Source organism: Dermacentor silvarum, chromosome 1 (genome assembly GCF_013339745.2).
Source record: "Dermacentor silvarum isolate Dsil-2018 chromosome 1, BIME_Dsil_1.4, whole genome shotgun sequence".
Taxonomy (NCBI): Eukaryota; Metazoa; Arthropoda; class Arachnida; order Ixodida; family Ixodidae; genus Dermacentor; species Dermacentor silvarum.
This window is the reverse complement of record NC_051154.1, coordinates 366,590,113-366,612,746: the sequence shown is the minus strand read 5'-3', so window position 1 is coordinate 366,612,746 and position 22,634 is coordinate 366,590,113. Positions and strand designations below refer to the sequence as shown.

At 45.3% G+C, this 22,634-nt stretch overlaps 1 protein-coding gene across 1 annotated transcript; it reads right to left on the bottom strand.

Moving 5' to 3' along the window:
- Window positions 1-18,804: 18,804 nt before the first annotated feature.
- Window positions 18,805-22,369, bottom strand: LOC119454089 (uncharacterized). Its single transcript, XM_037716099.2, is given in 2 exon segments — window positions 18,805-19,597; window positions 22,084-22,369. Coding segments are annotated over 2 exon segments (1,014 nt in total). The 3' UTR covers window positions 18,805-18,869.
- Window positions 22,370-22,634: the final 265 nt, after the last annotated feature.

The window sequence follows — 22,634 nt, the reverse complement described above, 5'->3', positions numbered from 1 at the left end:
ACCCGTCCATGACTGAAGAGGATCGGTTGCGGCACCTCATGCGCGGTCTGCGTCCGGACGTGCAGGAAAAAATAATCATCGCAAACCCGGACAGTTGCTATGCTTTTCTCCAAATTTTGCAACGCATAAATCAGGCAGCTTTGATGGCGCATGCCTACCAGTCACACCCCATCGGAACCCATTTCTCTGCCGGCCCACAGTCGTGGATCCCATATGGATCGACACCTCCCGTTGTAGTGACACCCTCTGTAGCAACAATGCCGTCGCTTCCGACATGTTTCGCTACATGCGCTGCGGCGGAGCGTCATTGCGCGCGAGAGGCCACAGACCACGACAGGGACCTGAAGGTCATAGCGGATTCCATAGCCTCGTTATCCGACCGCCTGAAGGCTATTGAAGACGTACGTCGCCCCCCCCCCCTTGCCTTGGCCAGCGCGAAGTTTCGCTGACGACGACAGCCGACCACGATGCCAGCTGTGCGGCCGGATCGGCCACCTCGCGCCCCAGTGCTGGCAACGGTTCCGAGAAGACGGACCCCAACGGAGGGAGCAACGAGTTACTCGCAGTGAGCAGTTCTACCCCTCGGGAAACGGGGACGGCCGGGCGTAGGGGGCCCGTCCGGCCTACCATTTTGTAATCTGTCGAAAAGTCAGCCCCTCGCATTGCCTGTCCGAGCAAAGGGGACCGACCCAAAGTTACGGCAGCGCTTTAGCTATGAACATGGAAACCCCGCTACGCTTGCCCACCTTCCGCATGATTCCGCACCAGTAAGCGAAGAAAACCCGTTACAGTTGCTCGTGCTGGATCATGTGGAGGTTGGAAAAAAGCAGAGAAAATATTCATGGATGAATGAAGCGATACAGCACCTAGAGCAGCCGAGTGCGCCCGTTGTCAGGAAAACGAAAAGAACGGCACGGAGCTTTCGGTAAGTTGATGGTGTTTTGTACAGAAGGACGAACGGCTTTCATGAAAGTCGCACGGCACTCGTTGTCCCATCGTGTTTGAGGCCGGAGGTTTTACGGCACTCTCATGTCGACACTACGGCGGGCCACCTCGACTTCGGGAGCACATGGGGGAAAGTTCGGCGCCGTTATTTCTGGCCAAAGATGTTCTCGCATGTCAGCAAGTACGTTCTATCCTGCTCTGACTGCCAGAACCAAAAGCTTTCACCCAGAAAGACGGACAGCGTCGACCCCTTTGTGGTCCCTAAGAATGAACCGATGCTGCAGGTAGATATAGGACAAGACGCGCTACGCCGCATCGAAGACGTCAGAAAAGAATCCTATGAACTGCAGCCTCATAAAAAACTAGTTGACCAAACCAGGAAAAAACGTCGCGTTGTGAATGTTGCGTGGTTAAAACCTTCCCACGTCCGAAAGTGCTCCAATGATGATGATGCAGACGACGAGTCTGTTGACGAACGTCGTAAGAAAAAGAAAAAGTGTGATCTTCGTCGTGGTGCGCGCAAGTGCCGGCCGAGTGCTGACCAGAGGCTTGCCTCGTGTGATCGTGTGTGTGATCGTGCGTGTGATCGTGTGTGTGAGACAGAGACCAACGACAGAGTGCGCGCAGTAGAAAGCTTTGACGCTGTGACTGAACTTTACTCCGACTGGAGGACATTCACTGCTTACGACACAGACACTTATGTGTATCACAGCGCAAGTTAATGAACTTTAGTAATACTTTTCTAGTGTTTCGCGATTATTCGGGTTTTTTCCATTTTTGTTAAAACGCGCTTGTTCATTTTTTTTATTCTTTCTCATTTCTCTTACACGAACCCCTCATGTATGTACTTAATTTCTAGAGCCATAATTTCCTTTTCACGTTCGAAGTGCTCTGTAAAAACGAGTGGGACACTCTTTTTCGTAGGGGGAAGGTGTCGCGAAGAACGTCTGCCGCGGCCGACCTTGAGGAATCCCGAAACGGGTTTGAACGAGTGTGTGCACGTGTATAGCGCGGTCGCTCCACGCGCGGCTGTATCGGGGGGGGGGGGGGAAGGTTGATTAGGCATGGTCTAATTTGTTGTTCACGGTCTATTGTCGCGACCATGTCTGCGTGGTCCCCAAAATTCTGGCCCCTATTGGAGCACGACGGCTTGCCTGATTGACGAATAGAGGTTTGCGTCTCCCACGGGTCCGCGGGCCCCGTGAATGCTGTAGAAACACATTTAAGGAAGGGGTTTTCGGTCATTTTTGGAGAGAGCAAGGACACAGCAGCCCACGGCGCCACTTCACCACGGGAGACCAGGCCGGTCAGGCAGGCCGTCGACGATCGGTATGACATCGTTGTATTTATAAGATATGTGTGTACAGTTTTAAGGAACCAAGTTAATGCCAAGTTAAATAAATCTAGTTTCTTCCAATGTTACTTCTTGTTGTCGTACCTTCCGATCTGCACTTGCCGCTGCCAGAGCTCATCCCCCTTCATCGTCGTCTCCCTGGTGAGCTGATGCGTCCGAAAACTAACTGCTGCGTCACTTCGCTACACCATGTTGTTTTTATTTAACGATGCAGGCATGGATACTTTGTGAGCAGGGAGCAACCTTGGGCGTCGCTGCGACGGAAATCGCGTGGTCAAAGACGCATATGAAAGCTGCCAGCGAAAATCGCTCTGCGACGTGCGCGACAGAACGATTTTTTTCGCCCCAATGTGAAACGGCTTTAACATTTCACCAGCGATCCCGTAAAGCGCTGATAAAATAATGGGTAAACAAGAAACAAAGCAGCAATTCACAACAGCGTGACCCACCGCGGTGGCTCAGTCAGCTAAGGTGTTGCGCTGCTGAGCACGAGATTGCGGGATCGAATCCCGGCCGCGACGGCCGCACTTCGATGGAGGCGGAATGCAAAAACGCCCGTGTGCTTGCGTTGCAGTGCACGTTAAAGAACCCCAGGGCTGGTATTTTGTAGCGATGCCTTTCCGGTGCTAATGCCTTTTCGCACGTGGTCAGAGCGACGGTCCGCTCGCGTTAACGGGATCAGCCGGTCGTAAGCGGTGGATGATAAGACTAGTATAGAATAAGTCATAAGGCATCGCTACAAAATACCGGCCCAGGTGGTCAAAATTAATCCGAAGCCCTCCACTACGGCATGCCTCATAATCAGAACTGGTTTTGGCACGTAAAGCCCCCGAAAGAACACAACAGCGTGGAAACGCGTAGATGGCCTGGTGATATTTCATTAACCAGAGAAATCAACCAGAGAAATCAACAACGACACAAAATATGGGGCGTGCTTGTAGGTGCGCAAATCCCGTCTGTGGCGGCCGCATTAGAATGGGGGCGAAATGCAAAAATGCCTGTGTGCTGTGCATTGGATGCACGTTAGAGAGCCGCAGGTGGCCAACATTCATCCGAAGTCCCCTACTAAGGCGTACCTCATAATCATATCGCGCTTCTGGCACGTAAAGCCCCAGATTTTTATTAATTTGAATTAGCAGTTACCTAAAGTTTCGTTTTCAGCCCGCGAGATTTAGCATATTCCGATTCATGACTTGCGATACGAACGCCGATGCGAATTAACGTAAGCCATTCACAATTCCTGGCTCAAATGGATAGTGCGAAAGAAAATTATGCGCAAGGCGGCGTGTTCCCGAGTCTGAATCCATGAGCAGGCACCCACAAAGATCGTAATATTTTAGAAGTGCCAACTATCAATCAATATATTTGAAGCGTGAGTGACTGTAGCTCGACCGAATGCGCAGCACACAGTTACATCACCGTCAGTAAACGCAAATGAAAAGAATAAAACAGGTGGGTCACATGCAACCAGTACAATACGAGTTGAAACGTAACACGTTACAAGCAAGCGCAGTAACACGTAAAAGCAAGCGCGCGATTTTCCGCGAGAACAATGGGTATCAAGATTCGAGGCGGGAATATTTTTGAACGGCGCTGTCGCGCCACCCAGGAATTGAATAACAATAAACATACCAAACAAACTATGTCGGCTAAGCAAGTTTGCCTGATCGCGTTCGTGATCGCCAACAATGTAGGAATGGTGGGCCACTGGAATAGCAAGCGGCGTAGTTCTATATCGCCAAACGAGCGACACAGTTGAAGCCCTAAAGTTTCGGCATGCGTACAGCAGCAGCTGTGATAAGCCTGTCATTAGTAATTAACTCTCCTTAACGTTTAAACATTCAATTTTACGCGCCAAATAATAAATAATAATATATAAATATTATATAAATAAATACATAAAAAGTAAATAAATAAATAAAACCACAATCTCATTATGAGGCACGCCAAAGAGGCGGATTTCGGAATAATTTGGAACACATGAGATTTCTTGGCGTGCACCTAAATGTAAGTACACGGGTTTTATAGCATTTCGCCCCCACAGGGACACTAACTGTCCCGAACGCATTCCATGGACCATGGATGACTGCAACATGATTAGGAATTAAATTTGTCAGTGTAGCACTATATCTCGCACGTTGTCAGGATCATCGAGAAAAACACGAAAACGCATCATGAAATAGGTATTCACAATGTGGAAAAAGCAAGCATTATTTTGTCTGTGAAAAACATGTATCAACGTTTAATTTAACACCGCGGCAAGCACACAGTACACCTTTCGAGCACGTCGCGCAAACGTCACATGCCCATACAAAGGGCATTTTGGGATAACAATTCTCAGAAATAAGGCACTTTCGTGCGGTACTCACTTTTTTGTCGGTATCGATGAGGCACGATCCGCTCTCCGAGTCAAAGAAGCCACGCCATGTACTTCGAGGGTCAACAAGGGTCCTTGGTTAACGCATCAAAAACAGAAATTGGAGAGCACGCTCTGCGAGTGTTCTAAATCGAAAACAAAGGCGAGAACCTCCTTGCCCGAGCAACCGGCGCCGCTTACCGCCCTGAAAGATGCGATAGGGGAAAGATTGGAAGGTCAGGTCGAGAGAGCGAACGGCAAAGCGAGGTTGAGATTACGCACCGAACGCAACGCCCTCTCTCATGGCTTTCGGTCACGTGATAGTTGGAGGCGTCGAGAGAGCGTGGTTGTTTACAGGAAGAGGCGCTATTGACCCCTTTCGCGGAGCAGTTTGGTTTAGAGAAGCGAGATGGCGCTCACGGCGGCGCGCCATACCTCTCCTCAGCGACCACGCACGAATACGAAACCATTACCGCTTCTACCTTGCTTCTGTGCGATCAGCTGTCGGAAATGCAACTGAGTTTTTGCTAACACAGTGTGCTCCAATTATGCTAGATTGAATCATGTGGATTGAAGACGTGTGCAGTAGTTGGCTGCGAAAATAGTGACTGACATGTTAAGGAATAGAATGAATCTGTGTGGCCAAGTTCGCGGACCGCTGCTGCAGCTGTCCGAACGTGTTACCGGCAATTCGTGATGTACGGCTTTCCTCGAGGATACAGAAATTTGCTTATCCGCTAGTCTTGTATCGCTAACCTTCAAAGAACGGGCTTCATCCCCAGAACGTCAGCAAGAGTGAGTACCACTCACTAAACAATGACAAAGGGAGCAGCGCCGCTTCCTGTCCTAGTAAGTTTCGCGCACATTAGCTAAACACATCTGTCCCAAATGGCAGGAAAACTTACGCCCACCCTGTCGCCGACGTATCAAGAATAAGTGAATGGGCGCACACTTGAATATATGCGCACTATATACGCACAGTAAGTGACGGTACTACATCGAGAGCGCACGAATGGTCGAAGCTGAATGTTTCGTGACGGTCCACAAGAGTAAGCGAGTTACTCGCAATAATACGCATTTGCTACAAAGTATTGAAATGTGCAGAACAGCTACCTGTCAAGCCTTGTTCGCAGCAAGAACCAATCTTTCGGAACTGAGCAATCTCGCGAGCGATTAGGCAGAAAATAATCAGATAGTGGCCGCACCGAGGAACTTCACTGAGTCAGAAACTGACAAGCCGCTGCTTCAAATATTTGCCAAATAAACTACAAAGTGCAAAACACACTAATCCTGATTCAATTCATGAGCGGTATGTTTGGATAGCTTGGAATACATATTTAGCCCCGCTTTCAGAACAAGCACAATATACGCTGCTTACGCCATTTGGACATAGGTTAATCGGCTCCGAAAGCGCTTTTGCATCTGCTCTGAAGCTGCGATCAAAGCTTCGTGTCGTTCACCCCGTCACCGTCCACGATATCTCCCAAAACAGACGTTTTTTAGCCGCACCGGCGTCGTACACTTCCATTGTAAACAAGGAGGCAACGGAGGCAGTTGAGGCAAGCAATGGACGGGTCACCACGTGATCAAACATGGCAGCGCCTACGGGATCACCGCGAAAAGGTCAATACAGCCAGGGCTGTCGGGCATGAGGGAAGGTAGAAAATTCCAATCTCATCCTCCATCCATGTCTGACAGTCGCGTCGCCGTTAGCCTTTCGTTATCACGGAGAAAGGAAACTCCGGAAACGTGCTCGATAGAGCGCCCGCACTGAAATGCGCAATGCTTGTAGCGTGAGCTCCGGATACATAGGAATGGTGAAATCGACATCCTCGGCAATCGCTACACCGATTTAGATTACGTTTTTTTTTTGCATTTAAAATAAAATGTAAAATCAAGTATGTGCTGGAAGCAGATGTTGATTTAATGTCGGCGCTGTCTTTCAAAAGAGTCTCGAAAATTGCTAAATATCAAGTTTACAACTCCGCGCAAACATAGCAATACTAAACGATATCGCAATTTTGTAAACTGCACCTAATAACACATCCAAAGCAGACAAAATCGATTCAGTATACGCGGCTCTTGAAAGATACCGCTAATTATCGAATGTGCTTTTTTTGCAAAGCCCTTGTAAACGTTGTGATAAGTGCACGTGGACTGCAAACTTATTTCGAAGGCAAATTTGCCCGCTTTAAGCACTCTGATTTTGGTAGACGCTTGCATCATACCCCCGCCATGCATCGGCTGCATTTGGTTGGAGTGATCATGAGCTGCTCATCAACCGTGCTCGGTCCTGGTAACTGCAAAATTGTTCTTGGTGTAGTTAACAATTGGTAAACTTAGCGCTTCTATGTATGTGACAAATATTCCAAGTATATGTACAAAACAGGGTCATTCAAAACACTTCAAAGAGGTCGCAAATAAACTTTGAAGTATTAAAATTTCTGGAAATGCTTACTATGATATGTGGCATACTTCTAAAATTGCTGTGCTGTCGTTGCAAATAATTGGGCAAAACGAACACGTCTAGATGAAACGCTTGATATGCTTCTCTCCCCCCACAGTGCACAAGAATGTTTATAGCACCAATTTTAGCTGTAGCTTTTCGGTGTATGTAGGTATTTAATTTGCAAGAGCGACGGAATGCACGATTCAGTATCACAACTTCTGAGTACACGATGGTGAAAAGCGTAATAAATTCGTAATTGATCAACTTGCGATACTATAGTTTTTACTACTTCATTAAACAGCCGACAGTGCAATTGTTACGTAGCTCAATGTGCAGATTTCCGTAGAAGCGAAAAACTAGAGGTAGAACCAGCACCGTGAGAAAAATGCTGATTGGGGCTGCCTGCGGGAAACCGCACTGGTATAAACCCGATTCGATCTTCTGCCACAAAAATATATCATTTGACCCACCTATACATCTATCTGAAACTATTGCTAAATTAGATTTGCGCAGCTTCTCAGCGTAAGCACACGTTTTTCTGTTACCCACCACGGTAGCTAAGTGGCTATAGCATCGCACTGCTGAGCTCGAGATCGCGAGTACGATATGAACGAAACGCCACAACGATTGTGTACGTAGATTGATGTGTGTCTTAGAGATCCCAGGCGGTCAAAATTAATCCGGAGTCTCCACCTACTTTACATAGCTTGATATAGTTTAGGCACGTACAACCCTTGAATTTCTTACTTTTTCTGTTTTCTCAACGTGGTTAAAGGCCTTAGGTCTTGTATGTATGTTGACTTCAATCTAGCAAAATTTTTTACGTTTGCTTCATGTTTTTCTTCGTGAAATACGTATAACGCTACGACTGGACATACAGCGCAACGACAACTTTGTAGCTAATGGAAATGTGCACCTTATAGGATGGTAAAATGACAGACAAATTGAAAGCCAGTGCATGTACATGTTTTTTAAGTACCAGCTTTGTGGCCAGTATGGGTGCTAGATATCTAACAACCGTATAAAGCAGCGGAAAGAACCGAAATGCATATTTTATACTTATATCAGGATAAGTATCCGCACAGATATCTTCGAGACGTTTTTACAAAACGTTTTCTAGCCGTCTTAGCAAGATGATAGCTTAAAACAGCTTAAAAAGACGCTTTCAAGGCATCCTTCGCAGGAAGCCTTCAAGACGTACATATAAAGACATTTTGTAGCCGTCCTGAATAGTTGTAGACGTTCTAGTTCATTTTGGCTGGTCCAAGACGGCTACAAAACGTGTTGTGTTCAGTGGGCAAAACAGCAATAAAGTTCAGTTTGTTGTGAGTACTCTGTTAGGCCCACCTCTGAGTGATGATAATAATGTGCACAATACATTTATTACTATATAGGAATGTCCAAAAACCACGCACTGAAATATAAGCAGGGTTATGTTGTCAGCAATTTCAGTGACTTAGTGAAGGTGGCCAAAGACTTCTATTCTTAACTGCACAACTCAAAGACAAGTCTCCCAACCTCAAGCTATCTCAAAGTCAAGCAGGACACCAAAGTACCATGGGTTATAACTGATGAGGTTCGAAACACCATACGAGATTTCTCCTGTGGAAACGCGGCGAGAGAAAGCAGTATAACTGTCGATTTGATCAAAGATATAGGGAGGGGGGGTATACTTAAGAAAGTCATGGTACTCTACACACGTCTTAAGGCCTCAAATATACCACTAAGCTGGAAAAACGCCAATATTATATTAATACACAAGAAAGGAGGTGTAAAAGACTAGAAATGTATAGACCCATCAGCTTACTTTCAGTTATATACAAAATATTCAAAAAGGTAATTTCGAATAGGCTAAGAGAAACACTTAGCTTCAACCAACCTAGAGAGCAAGCTGGCTTCAAAAAAGCAAACTCTATAATGGATCACAGCCACATGATCAATCAAGCAATTGAGAAATCTGTTGAATGCAACAAACCCCTTTATATGGCTTTCTTAGACTACAAAAAGGTGTTCGACTCTGTAGAGAAATGGAGTCGAATACAGCAGTTCTAGAGGCATTGTGGCGTCAAGTAATACTGGAAACATATGTCAATGCCATAGCCAACACCTACGAAGCTTCCAGAGCTACACTAGTTCTCCACGAGAAAAGCGGAAAAATTGCAATGAAGAGGTTAGGCAAAAAGATATAATCTCTCCAACACTATCACTGCATGCTTAGAAGTGTTAAAACAAATAGACTGGGAAGAAATAGGAATAAAGATCAACGGAGAATATGTTAGAAAATTGCGGTTTGCAGATGACATCGTGTGCCTCAGCAACGAAGCCGACGAATTGCAAAAAATATTGAAGACCTAAACTAAGCAATTATTAAAGCAGGGTTGAAACTAAACAAGCAGAAGACAAAGATAGCATTCAATAGCCTGGCGAAAGAACAATTCATGATCAGCAATCAAACCTAGAACCCATGCAAGAGTATGAAATATTTAGGGCCAGCTACTAACAACGGAGCCTGCTCATGAAAAAGAAACCCACCAAAAATTAAGGATGGGGTGGAGTGCGTATGGCAGGTATTCCCAAATTATGACAGGCATTTACCGCTGCCGATAAAGCGAGACGTGTACAATCATTGCATATTACATATGGGATACAAACTTTGAGACAAACAAATAAAGCCGAGAAGTTAAGGACCACACAGAGTGCGATGAAATGAAAATTAATAGGTGTAACGTTAAGAAACAAGAAGGGAGCAGATTGGATCAGAGAACTAACGGGAGTCGCCGATGTTCTTGTTTCCATTACGCAAAAAAGATGGTCATGAGCGGGTCACATAATGTGTAGAAGAAACGATTGACAGTGAGAGCGATAAAATGGATACCAGGGGATGGGAAACACAGCTGACGGCGACAGGTGGAGTTATGAAATTGAGGAGTTCGCAGGCTTAAAAATGAATCGGCTTGCACAGGACAGGTTAAACTAGAGATCATTGGTCGTCCTGTAGTGGACAAAATAGGCTGATGATGATGACAATTATTCCTCAAGATCACCAATGGAATGCCATATCGTTTGGGCCCTCATTTTGACTGCCTTGTCGAAAAGTTTACGCAACAGGATTATAGCCGAGACATGGTAAGAAGGGCAATGCATTTTGTAGCAGATATGACAGCCAGCTCTGTCTACGAGCGGCAAGTTCAGAGGACAAAATCAACACCAAGGGACCAAGCTCATTATCTCCTGTGAAATGCAGAGATGTGCGAAATAAAACAGGAAAGAATTATTTATACTGCATGGCCTCCTACTTTTTGCGAGACGGTCATTACGTGGCTTGCAAGAGCTGGACCCGGCTAATGTGTCGACAGTTTGCAACAATACATCCAATTTTCCCTAGATGTAAAACGTCTTGTAAAGAAGCGTGACATGAAATTGTCATACTCGATTTCGTAAACATTCGGAAATGCCCATCTTAAATGAATATACACGTCATGCCCATTCGAAAAATTATGCTAGAACACTGCAGTTATGCAGCTAGCAAAAATAGTGGATAAGCAGAAAAAACGTGTCATTAAAAAGATGTCAGTACCCCTTCAAGCATCAACACGCATGGCCAACGAATGCTAAACATAATATATATATATATATATATATATATATATATATATATATATACCATGTTTTCTGCAGAAGTATCTAACCCATATGCTGCAATTAACCATGGCTTTTGTGAGCGAAGGCTATTCAGGACCTGAAAAACTGGCGATTCCTTCTCCATAGTTGTCTCCTGCAGAACTCGAATTGAAGTTATTTTCTCTAAACATCCATTCTATTTTTCTCGCTGATGGTGACTTCTCTATTGTATGCATTATGTACTGTACATCAGACCTACAATATCATCTACTTGCATTTCTTTTCTAATTCGTGGGGGGAAGATGTGGTATGGCTATAATTTTTCTTATCTGCTATCAGATTTATAACTTAGCCGAAAGGCTTGCTGTGCGGTCGTGTTTAATGGGTTATAGCACAAATCGGCGACAAGCAATGAATTTTAAGCAATACGTTGAGCTGCTACTGAACAGCAGAACCTTTCTTGTGTGCATGTTGAGGCTTCATTTCTTCTAATTTGGTGCTCAGCTGCTGCACAATACATTGCCATTTCGTCGGCTCTGTTAGCCCTTCTCGAGAGGGCAAGCCTCACTCCTTCACTAATTGCATGGAAAGTAAAAGCAAACAAAAATGCAATGTCTCTACAGCTGTTCTTTGAGCTGTCTCTTTTTTATTCAATGCCGAAATACTTGGGCATCATTTACAGGTACTTAAGTGTGTTTGTCTAGCAAGCAGTATAAGCTTTAGAGCAACACAACCTGCCGCTGCAAAGCATTCTGCCAAGATAACAAATCGGCTCATGTAGTACAGTGTGATGAGTGTATAAACTGAAAATCGCAACTTTCGTTATAGAGGCTCAAGGCAGCTCCGTCATGAGCTCTGTCAATCATCACTGCCAGGAACTCAAGATCTTCTGAGAAACATATTTCTACCTGACTCCCTAATGTAAGCTGGCACGAGTCGGACAAACCATCAGTAATGTACATTGCAGTTGAAGTTAATTTAGCATGCTTATTTGCTGAATTATTTGGTTATATCATATGTTTATCATTATGTTCAAGCAAAAAATGCACTATGGCCATTAAATTTCCAACAAATTAGGCTAATGTTGTGCTGTTACCTAAAAGGTATTGCATATTATCTGCCATTACTCCATTTTGAGAATTTTTGGCAGTGATTCCGTGTTGCAGGAACCCAGATAAAGCAAGGTTTTACCCACAATATTGATTTAGCCAGTATATGATTTATATACTACATTTACCAAGCTACACTGCTTTAGGACCTTTATTTTATTTAGATTGTGGGGCACATCAGCATGACTGAGGTTATATGACACTGTTTATTAAAAAAGGTACTGAGTATGTCACTTCAGAAAGTTACCAAAAAGTAATGCAATATTGCCAGTAGTGTTCGAGGGTCATGGTTTTCAGCCACTGCCCATAAAGCGAATAAGAATAAGTGAAGGAAGCACATTGCCAATTGAGCCATCTTGTGCCAAACCCTTGGGCTGTGATCAGCTAAACCAAAACAGAAATTTCAAATTGGGTTCCTAAATCAAGCAGGATGTGCATGTTCAATGGTGCACATTATTGCTAGTGCTTAGCCTTACAATTAAAGCCTATGCATTTTGTTTTAAAGTCGGCATTTATGGACTGTGCAAGTTTGATGGCGAAATAAAACCTGCCTACCAAAAAAACAAGTATGGCACGAGTATTTGTGACAGCGGGTTCAATCCAGGCCGTGGCAGCTGCGTTCACCAATGAGGTGAAAATCCAAAAAATTCTGGTGTTCTTAAAATTAGGAGGGATGTTAAATAATGCCAGGTGATTTCACTCATGTTGAGTTTTATGAAGCTGCTCCAAAACGCATATCTTCTGCTCCGATATTGACAATTCCTGCTCCAACTTCGCAAATTTACTGCGCCCATAGCTGCTCAAAAACAATTTTGGCTGCTTCGGTCACTGAGCATGCACCATAACAATTTATTAGTTTTATGACATCAGACTAAAAACAACGTTTACTCCGTGCGCACCACAATACTGTTTGAAGGCCATAGCAGCGATACAGTGACTGTGTTGCCAAAAGCTGTCAAATCAGCTTTTCCGATTGTGCGCTTTCCTTTGATGATTCAAGGGCACATGCTCTCCCTTGTGCTTAATGGACACAGCTTTCTACCCCACAGCCATGTGGCAGTGGTATCTGATATCAAAGTACCACCACAGCACTTTTCAATGACATACCGCGTCTCCTCTTTTACGCCCGAGGCCACGCTTATCTGCCGCATGTTTTCAAGTGGTTGAATTAAAATGTATTGCAATTATTTATTTGCAGCACTCTGTGGGATTTGAGGTTCCAAGTATAATTAATTAGTTCATGGCGTCCTACAGAAAAAAATTTCTTTCAGGCCTACTTTACCAGAGTACTTACGTCATGTTCTCGAATTCAAATTTTTTGCATTAACTGAAGGCATAGGACCTCGAATCCACAAAAAAAATGGTTCCACGCCTCAATGAAACCTTAACATATCAGATTAACATCTCCTCTGCAGCCACTTTTGGTTTAGTTACCGCAGGTTATACTGTATCGTGATGCCCCACCCCAGAAGGTGGTTAAGTAGCAGCGAATTCCAGCATTTTGGCACTTTCCAGCGGCTCATCAGGGGGAACAGTGTAGTAGCAGAGTAGACAAGTGAGCAGGACAGAACGGGTGTGAAAACGTCACAGGGTGCTGCTTCCATGTGATCACCTTCTGGTTCATAATGTCACGATATAATATAACCATTGGTACAATCACTGAAAATGAAACTTAAAGCGGTTATAATAAATTATTCAGGGCGCATGAGGCTTGGCAATATTTTTTCTGTTCTTTTGGAGGCCCTGGACTTCTATTTACACTGAAAATGATGTCTAAATACCAAGTCAGTATGCATTTAAAGAATCAATGCACATCACGAGACATGCATGCCAAGTTTCCTTACATATCCACAGCACTAACTGCTATCCCCCTAGAGCATTCCACACGCGCATAAATCACAAAAGTAATTTAAATGATTTGTTAAAGGCCTATGTCTAAGAATCACAGACGGCTGAAACTCTTCAACAAGTATGCGAGCGCATACAACTGTTATTGAACATGCCAATTAGTGCCGGACTGAGCATACGTGAGGGTGCAATTTTGATAACAGTTTTCAGGCGTGTTCTCCAATAGATGTAAATATTCAGTGCCTGTGCTTGCCAAAAGTGTGCATGCGCATAAATGTGAGACTGCGTTCCTCTGCCTGGAATATTGCCCCAGTCACAACCACAAATGGTTAGCATGTGAGAACACTGCAGAATAATATTGGCTAATTGACTATTCTTGACTAATTTATACATCCTAAAAAGCTGAAATGCATAAATGCCCGACAGACAATGAGCACGAAGTGACAAAATGATGATGCAATGAGATCATTGTGCAGAGTATACTGCCTTGCTGCAAACAGTGATTTCAAGGTGTGTGTCAAACACATTGTTGTGAAAGAAAGAAAAACCTTTAGTAACTCACAAGGAACAAAGTGTGCTTCAATTCACAGCAGCACACAGCATGCTGTGCAGCAGGGACGGGGGAGTTGAACCTCAACCCCCCCACCCTGAAAAATGTTTATGGTTGGTATGTGTATATAAACATGCACATATACAAAGATATGCACACATTAGAAACATGCCTACAGGAGGTTCTATACCCACATATCCGGGCAACAAAGAAGTGTTCTGTGATGCAGAACACTTCATTTTTATATTTTTATCGCAATCAGGCAAGTACACTGCTCTTGCAACAACCGCATATTTAGGAATGTCATTATGCAGAGCACTGCAGTGTTCTTTGCAACCCCCCGTGTGTTGCTAACAGCGGATCCAGCCACTTAGGAAAAAAATACTTGATAAACAAGCAGTCGCCATCCTCAATAAGGAGTCCCAGCTCGAAATGCCGCCTCAAGGCGGATTTCCCCCAAACATGGGCAACATGGCAGGACCCAAGAAACCGGGCATCAATATCTAAGATGCACAGGTCAGCATCGCACATCTGCAAGAAAATTTCGAATTTTTGTGCCATACTAACACAGATTATAGTGCAATGTAAGGCCAAACAGCCACATCACTGCTTAAGAAACAGCATTATTTTTTATAATTATTAGAAGTTCCCAAGAAAAATACAGTGGAAACATTTTTGGCACATCATGTGAAGGAAAAAATTTTATTATTCTGAATTGTATGCGCAAGTGTTCAGTAACTCACATGGTATAACATTACACCAATTATGACAAGTATGAAGGCAAAAGGAAGGTGTACTTACCACAATTGTGTTCAAGGCATAGTGTGCTTTCCTTATAAAGTAGTTGGCCTTGACCACGTCTGGGTTTGACCTTAAAGGCGCCTTAATTCCTACGTACGTTCCGTCGACACACCCGACGACGTTCGTAATGTTCCCGCGAAGTAGGAAGCGCTCCTTTATGCCTTCGGACCTTTATGTCTTTATGCCGCAGTCTTGGTACACATGGTAAATTTTCACCGTGCTGCGTGATTACGCAACCTAGAATACCGCACAGCCATTTTGCAGCGACAGCCGTTGCTACCGTCTCTATGGCGAGCGTGTCGTTTCAGTCGGTAAAGCGGCGGCCTTAATGACGCCTCAGTGAAGCACCTGTGGTGAACAGTCATGCCACAGCGCTGCGTTGCCATTCCCCTAATAGACAGGGAATGAACAGATCACTGTCATGTCTGAGTTTATCGATGGATGGATAGATGGATGAGGCTGAACCCTTTAAATCGGGCGGCGGCATACGCCACCAAGCCGTGATTATTACCATATTTTGTACTATGTGGTGGGTGAAATTTCACCCCTGTCTTAATTTTAGCCACCAACCAGATAACCTCCGTTTGGTTATTTCTACCAGCTTAAAGTCTATTTTGCCTTCGCTGTCCCTAAACCCCAATGCTCTCAAAAAATCAGCCCAGTTGCTTTGCACTGTAGGGTTAAGCCCTTTACAGAAAAGTATGAGGTGTTCAGCCGTTTCCTCTTCCTCTCCACACGCACCGCACAACGTGTCTATACCTTGGTACTTGACTCGGTACATCTTAGCCCGCAATACTCCCGTCCTGGCTTCAAACAACAAAGAGCGTCCCCTAGAATTATCATAGATATTTTTTGGCAATTTCTTGCTTGAAATTTCTGTATGTTCCCAGTGCTGGTTTCGTCTGCATCCCTGTTTTCCACAGACCCCTGTCTGTTTCTTAACCTTTTTCTTAACCGCTGTTTCCTGGTTTGCAACCCTCCTGCAGTCCAAATATTTGATTGACAATTTTCTTGTCAGCTTCCCCCCCCCAATTTTGTGTCAACATATCTCAGGTACAAATAACTGAAAACTCTACTTGCCCACCGCTGTTCTGCAATTTCTCTCAATCGCTCCTCAAATTCTATCTTGCTACTAGCTTCCCTGCCCTCATATGACGTCCATCCCACGTCACCCTGTACCCCCTGGTTTGTTGTATTTCCCTGTGCTCCCAAAGCAAGCCTACCTACCCCTCGCTGCTTAACTTCCAACCTTGCTCGAACCTCTGATCTCATGCGCAGGACCACATTGTCGAAACCATCACCCCCTTCCAAATCCCTCTCACCACTTCATACCTATTGTAATTCCACAGTGCCCAATTTTTAATCACAGCTGCATTTCTGCTACCTTTAGCCGTTACATACTTTTCATGTTTCGTTAGGTACTCAGCCCCATTGTTTATCCACACTCCAAGATATTTGTACTCATCCACTACCTCCAGCGTAACCTCCTGCATCCTATGCTCACTGCCTTGATTATCATTAAAAATCATGATTGCCGATTTTTTTACTAAACTTCAAACCTAAGCTATCTCACTCGTTACCACAGATGTCCATTAATCTTTGCAAGTCTTCCTTGCTGTCAGCCTTAAGTACAATGTCATCCGCGTAAATCAGTCCTGGTAATGACTTTTTAATCCATTCTCCTTGCATGAAAAAGGAAAGGTTGAAGCCAAGTCCGCTCCTCTCTCATTTTCTCTCTAATCCTTGTAAATACAGCATGAACATCAGAGGTGACAGAGGGCACCCCTGCCTAGGCCCCTGCTGTAACTCTATAGGCCCAGATACCTTGTTTTCCCATTTTATAAGCACCTTGTTACTTTTCTAGATATATTTTAAAAGATTACTTACTCCATGTTCCACATCTAGAGTGCCCAGTATGTCCCACAAATCCTTTTGGATTACACTGTCATAGGCTCCCTTGATATCCAGAAATGCGAGCCATAGGGGTATGTGTTCCTTTTCTGCTATTTCAATACACTATGTGAATGAGAACAAATTATCGTCTAACCTTCTTTGTTTCCGGAACCCATTTTGTAGTTCCCCCAGCACCTCCTCGCTCTCCACCCATGCCTGCAGTCTGTCCTTTATAATCTGCATCACCATCCAGTAAACCACTGACGTCACTTTTATGGGACGGTAGTTGTTTATGGCGGCTTTGTCCCCCTTTTCCTTATATATCATGCTAATCCTGCTCAGTCTCCACCGGACAGGGGCTTTACCGTCCATTATCATTTTGCTCACTGACTCTCTTAATGCTTTCTTAGATTTTGGGCCCAATATCTTAACTTAATTGGGATGACATCAGGACCTGTCGACGTGCTACTAGGAACCCTCTTCTCTGCCCTTTCCCACTCGCTTTGTTCAAGTGGAGCCACTGCACTAACTAGTCTATCCTCACCTGATTGAGCACATGCTACGTTTCGTTCTTGAATTTTTTCTGTCATCATTGTTTTTATATGTTCCATTGCCTCATCTCCTTCTAGCCGAACACATTGATCTGTAAGTAGTAACCTCTGCTCTAGGCTAGTCTTATTACTCAAGGAGTTAAGATGTTTCCAAAATATCTTCGCAGCTTTTCTATCCTTTTTGTATACTTCTGACAACCACTGGGTCCCCTTTCTTATAATCTTCTTATTGATAAAATGGGATGCTTCCCTTCTACAGTTTAAGAAGTTATTCCTTTTTCTCTCTACATCAGCGTCTGGTTCACCCCTCTGTTTGAATATCTGTGTTCCCTGGATGCTTCCTGACGTTTTTCTATGGCCTTCTTAACCTCCTCATCCCACCAGCTCTTGGGTTTACGTCTTTTGTTCCCTTTGGGCCTGACTCGTACCTTATAAAGCTCTAGCTAAAATAGCCCTCTTAAATTTGCATATGTCCATTCTGTTTTAGTATCCTCTGAAATTTCTTCCTCAATTTGTTGGGTTGCTATTTCCGGCTGCTTTTCCGAGTAAAATATCCCATCTGGTTGTTCATCTTGTCTCCTACCTACATTCATTTCTCTTCTAAAACTCACCTTAATACGTTTGTGATCACTACCTAGACTTCTGGAGCCATATTCATCCATGTTCATTACCTTTAGCCTATCATGCATCCTATGTGACATTATTGCAAATTCTATCGTCGACTGCAGGTTCCCTACCTCCCATGTTATCTTCCCTTCACACTTCTCGGTACTGTTGCATACAATTAAGTCATGCCTTTCACACATATCTAGCATCATGTTGCCTGTTGAGTCTGTGTACCCGTCCATGTCTTCTATGTGTGCGTTCATGTCTCCTAGTATAATAATTTCGCCCCCTCCTCCTAGCTTATTATTGTCACTTGATATTCATTCCGGCATTTTCTGTTTTTCCGCTTTGGCATTTGCTCCTGTCCACAGGTATACAAAGCCAAGGAGTGTCTGCTGTCCTGCCACTTTCCATTTTAGCCATAAATGCTCCTTGCATTCCTGTTTGGCCCTTTGCCAATTCAAACTTTTATGAATGAATGCCCCAATTCCACCCCCTTTTCTGCTGCCCTCTATTTTATGGCAATATTCCCTTGCATAGTCAGGATTACAGGGTGTTTGCTCCATGTCCATAAGATGTGTCTCCACAAACCCGTATACCATCAGCTTTTCCTGCATTAGTTGCTCATCTATCTCCTCCCATTTCAGCCTATTCCTACCAGGCTACCACCTTGCATGTTAATGTACACTATGTCATAATAACCTTGCCCCTTGTGCTTACGTCTATTTCTCCTCCTACCGACTCTACGTTTCTTGAATCTTGGGGCATCTCTGGGTCCGTCTTCGTCTACACTGGTGGCCTCAGGGCTCTGGGTCCCCCCAAAAAAGCCGCAGCTTGGCGCCCTATCCTACTACCTACCCTCTTGCCCGTGGCACCACTGTAGTGAATGCCATCCTGTGCAAAAGGGTGGGAGCCAGACTCGTACACGTCCCGGTTTACGTACATTACGCCGTACCCAACTGGTCGGCTCAGACCCCTAATAACCCGGTTAGCCTCAACCACACTCCGTTCCATCCCGCTAGCCTGGCCCTCTGGGATTGCTCATTAGGTCACATGCACCTTCGCAGAGGCTTCTCTGAGTTTACTCAACCCAACCTCTAACTGTCTCTTCAGGTTCTGGCTCCTTCCCTTCAGCACATCGTTGAGACCAGCATGAATAACAACCAGATTTTCATGCTCCATGTTGTCCCATACCACCTTCTGAGCTTTTGCCATTGCGTCCACCATGCACTTCCCTGACTGGGCCTCCACCCTCACCCGCCCGTCTGCCTTCACTGTTGTAAGGACGCCCTCCTCAACCCTCGCTACGTTGGAGTTCCCCACCACCAGGACCCTTCGCTCTACACGTTCGCCTCCCGCCTGCGATTGCTGTCCTCCAGTTCGCGCTAGCTGGTTCTCCTCCCGCCGTGCGCCACTGACACGCAGCGACGGGCTCCCTGCCGCTCGTCCAGTCCCACCCGAAGCCTGCCGCGCTACCTCGCTGTAGCGTTCTGGAACCACCGTGTTGCCGCCGGCTACGACCCCTAGGTGTCCCTCCCTAGGGTGCCTCGATGCCAGCGCCGCCGTTCAGGGTGGTGCCATCCTTTGACCGCACCCGCGCCGCCACTTTCTCGCTGCGACGCCATCTTGAGTCACAGCGAGCGGTTGCGAGTGCTTGGTGCCGGTGCTTAGTTCGAGACACAGTGCGCGCGGATGCTTCACTGACGCTTCTACTTGCTGGACAGTGTTCAGCCACATGAATGACAAGCTTGTCAAGTGCATCGAGTCGACATGACGGGCTGTTGTGTTCCCAAGTGCACCGGATCGACGCGTAAAGGGCTTCGTTGTTTACGCTTCCCCCAGGACCCAGAGCGAAGGAAGAGATGGGAAGCCCAAGTATAAAGCGGTATCACTGGAAGGCAACGGATAGCTCCTACATTTGCGAGGTAAGTGTCAAGAAAGTTTAGACTATCGCATCGTGTTTTTCATAAATAATAAAGTTTTCTCTGATCCTCGCTCACGTACCTACGTTCGCTCACGAACTAAGCACTGCACCGATGCTGAGTAGCCTTTGGTTTGCGAGTGCGCGTCGCATAGGCTTTTGCCGTTTAGATCAGCGCAGTCTATGCGAGTAGTACCCTTATTTTAAGAACTGACGATAATGCTTCGCCGCGAAATAGCCTTACATTAGCTACAAATCGTCATGTAAACCACCTATTTTACTTTTTCACGGGAAGCACACATCGCGTGCCTCTTGTTTCTTTTTTTTTCGCAGTTCCTTTTTTCGCTACTGGTTATTTGGGACTAAAGAACGCAGTGCTTCTTCTGGGGAGAGCGGCTGTTGTGTACGTGGCAAGCGAAGCGTTGTGATTTTCTCTGATTTCTCAGCAGATATCTTGCGGATCTCAGGTTGTTACGTTATATAGCTGATTTTTTAGACGAATATATTTGTAGCGTGGTGCTCGTAAGCCGATGGTCATTCGTGCTCATTCCCGATCGTAGTGGGTACTGTGACGGTCTTTAAATGCCTGTGCACGGTATGCCCAGGTGTAGTAGAGTTAAGGGGCATCATGGGACCAAAATGTTTCGGCGCTTTCTGGCATTGTGTCCGTTGTAGCCTGTGCATTTCTTCGAAACGTGTGAAGCGAGGTAATACAGCATTACTTCTGCGAAAATTTATTTTTAAGCACTGTAATGGGTTCTCTGTATTTACAAGGCAACTTTTCATATTAATAATCACTTTTGTTGTTTTACTTGTACTTAGAAACACTTTGAAGAGGACCAGTACGAGGGAAATCGACAGGATGGGCGCCGTCTGTTAAAGTCAACAGCCCTACATCATCATGGACTATATTTTCGAAGTGAAAAACATTGCTAATCTGTATTTGACTGTCTTAGTTTCATTTACGGTTTTTGTACGCGATATGTATGCAGTGTTGTTTATTTTTTCATTGTAGTTATCAGTGTTCTAAAATGTTCTGTACTCGCCATCGATGTGTTTGGCTGATGCGACGTATTCGATGGTAGCTGACGTATTCTGGCTGGATATCTTGATTAATATTACCCGCGGTTGCGTTTTCTTGTTTGCATTCTTGTTTTCGATTTATATTGTGTGTAATAAGGTTGATGTACTCACTTCAACCCCCCCCCCCATGTAATGAATAAATTAAAAAAAACTCACTATCCCGAATTGTGTGTCGAGCCTACCTTGCGATTTTTTTTATCTCGTCTTTCAACATAACCTTCAGGCGCCACACAGTACATATAATTTTTCATGTACATATCTCTTTCATGATTGATTGTACTAGACATTATAAGTAAATGTATTTTGTGCATCATTTGGTTTCTTGTGTGTACTACGCAAGATTGACACAGACAAGTAACGTTACATGTTTCTGTACAGCACTAACTAAACCTTATTTTCACATCGCAGTTATTTTTACACCAGCTTAATCCTGTCAGCACACAGTTTTGTGGGCAAAAAAAACAAAATTGCGCGTAGATATCATCAAATAATTGCAACGAACGCGAAGAGCACGCGCAACGCAAGGGAAACTAACCGCCGTGCGCGAGTGGCTGGCTATGGTAAAGGAGGCGTGACGTGTAAACCAAAATACAACAGCAAAAAAGAAAAACTTCCACACACAGGGGGTCGCAAACCTTATATACCAAGCATCGATGTGCAAAAAAAATAGTGCGTATTTCAAACATACACACGGCATGTTAAATGTAAATTGAATGAGGCAACTTGGGGCATGTTCCCGGCGCCATACATTTACGTCTTGGACCTTCGACGAGTTAACGGCTATTGGTTATAAAGATGTGCAGATGCGATACCGATAAAAAAATCCTCATCAAGGCAAAGCACTTGGAAGTGCGCCGCGAGTAACACTATTTATGAACGCAAGCGTAGCTGAGTCTCAGCTCGTGTGACTCAATATGGCGGCGCCAGCGGGGTCGTCTCCACCCTGAACGGCGGCGCTGGGCATCGAGGCACCTTATCCCTCCCTGCTCTCATAGCATGCCTCTGCCTGAGACCCCGCGCTGTCCATGACGCCCGCCTGACGCAGCTCCGATCCGGGATTACGCGCCGCCTGTGCCATTAGCGCCTCCACCCGCTCTTCCAACACGGCCCGCTTTTCCCGTTCTTCTTGTAGCTCGCTAGCTATTCGCTTTACCAGGTTGGCTTCGGCCTCCTCCCTGCCAAGCAACTCGCCGATCCGAGTTTCGAGCTCAATACGCCGCTCTCGCTCCACCTTTAGCTCCCCTTTGAGCTCCTCCACACTAGCTGCCCCTTCCCCTTCCATCCGCCGCACCCTTAAATCCTTCACACGTCCTGCACGCGAAGCTAGCCTCCTCAGCGTAGGCTAAACTTGCGAAGTGCGTCTCGTCCAAATAGCACCAACGTTTGCACTCCTCGAACTGCACCAGCTCGCCATCACCCCTGACTTTCCTAGCCTGCCGCGCCATCGTCCGCCCGACCACCTAGCGAGAAAGCCCGTCAAAATACCTGAACAAAGCCCCATGGTAAGCCCTACGGCAATCTCGCTATCCGGCTACCTCCGCTAGCTT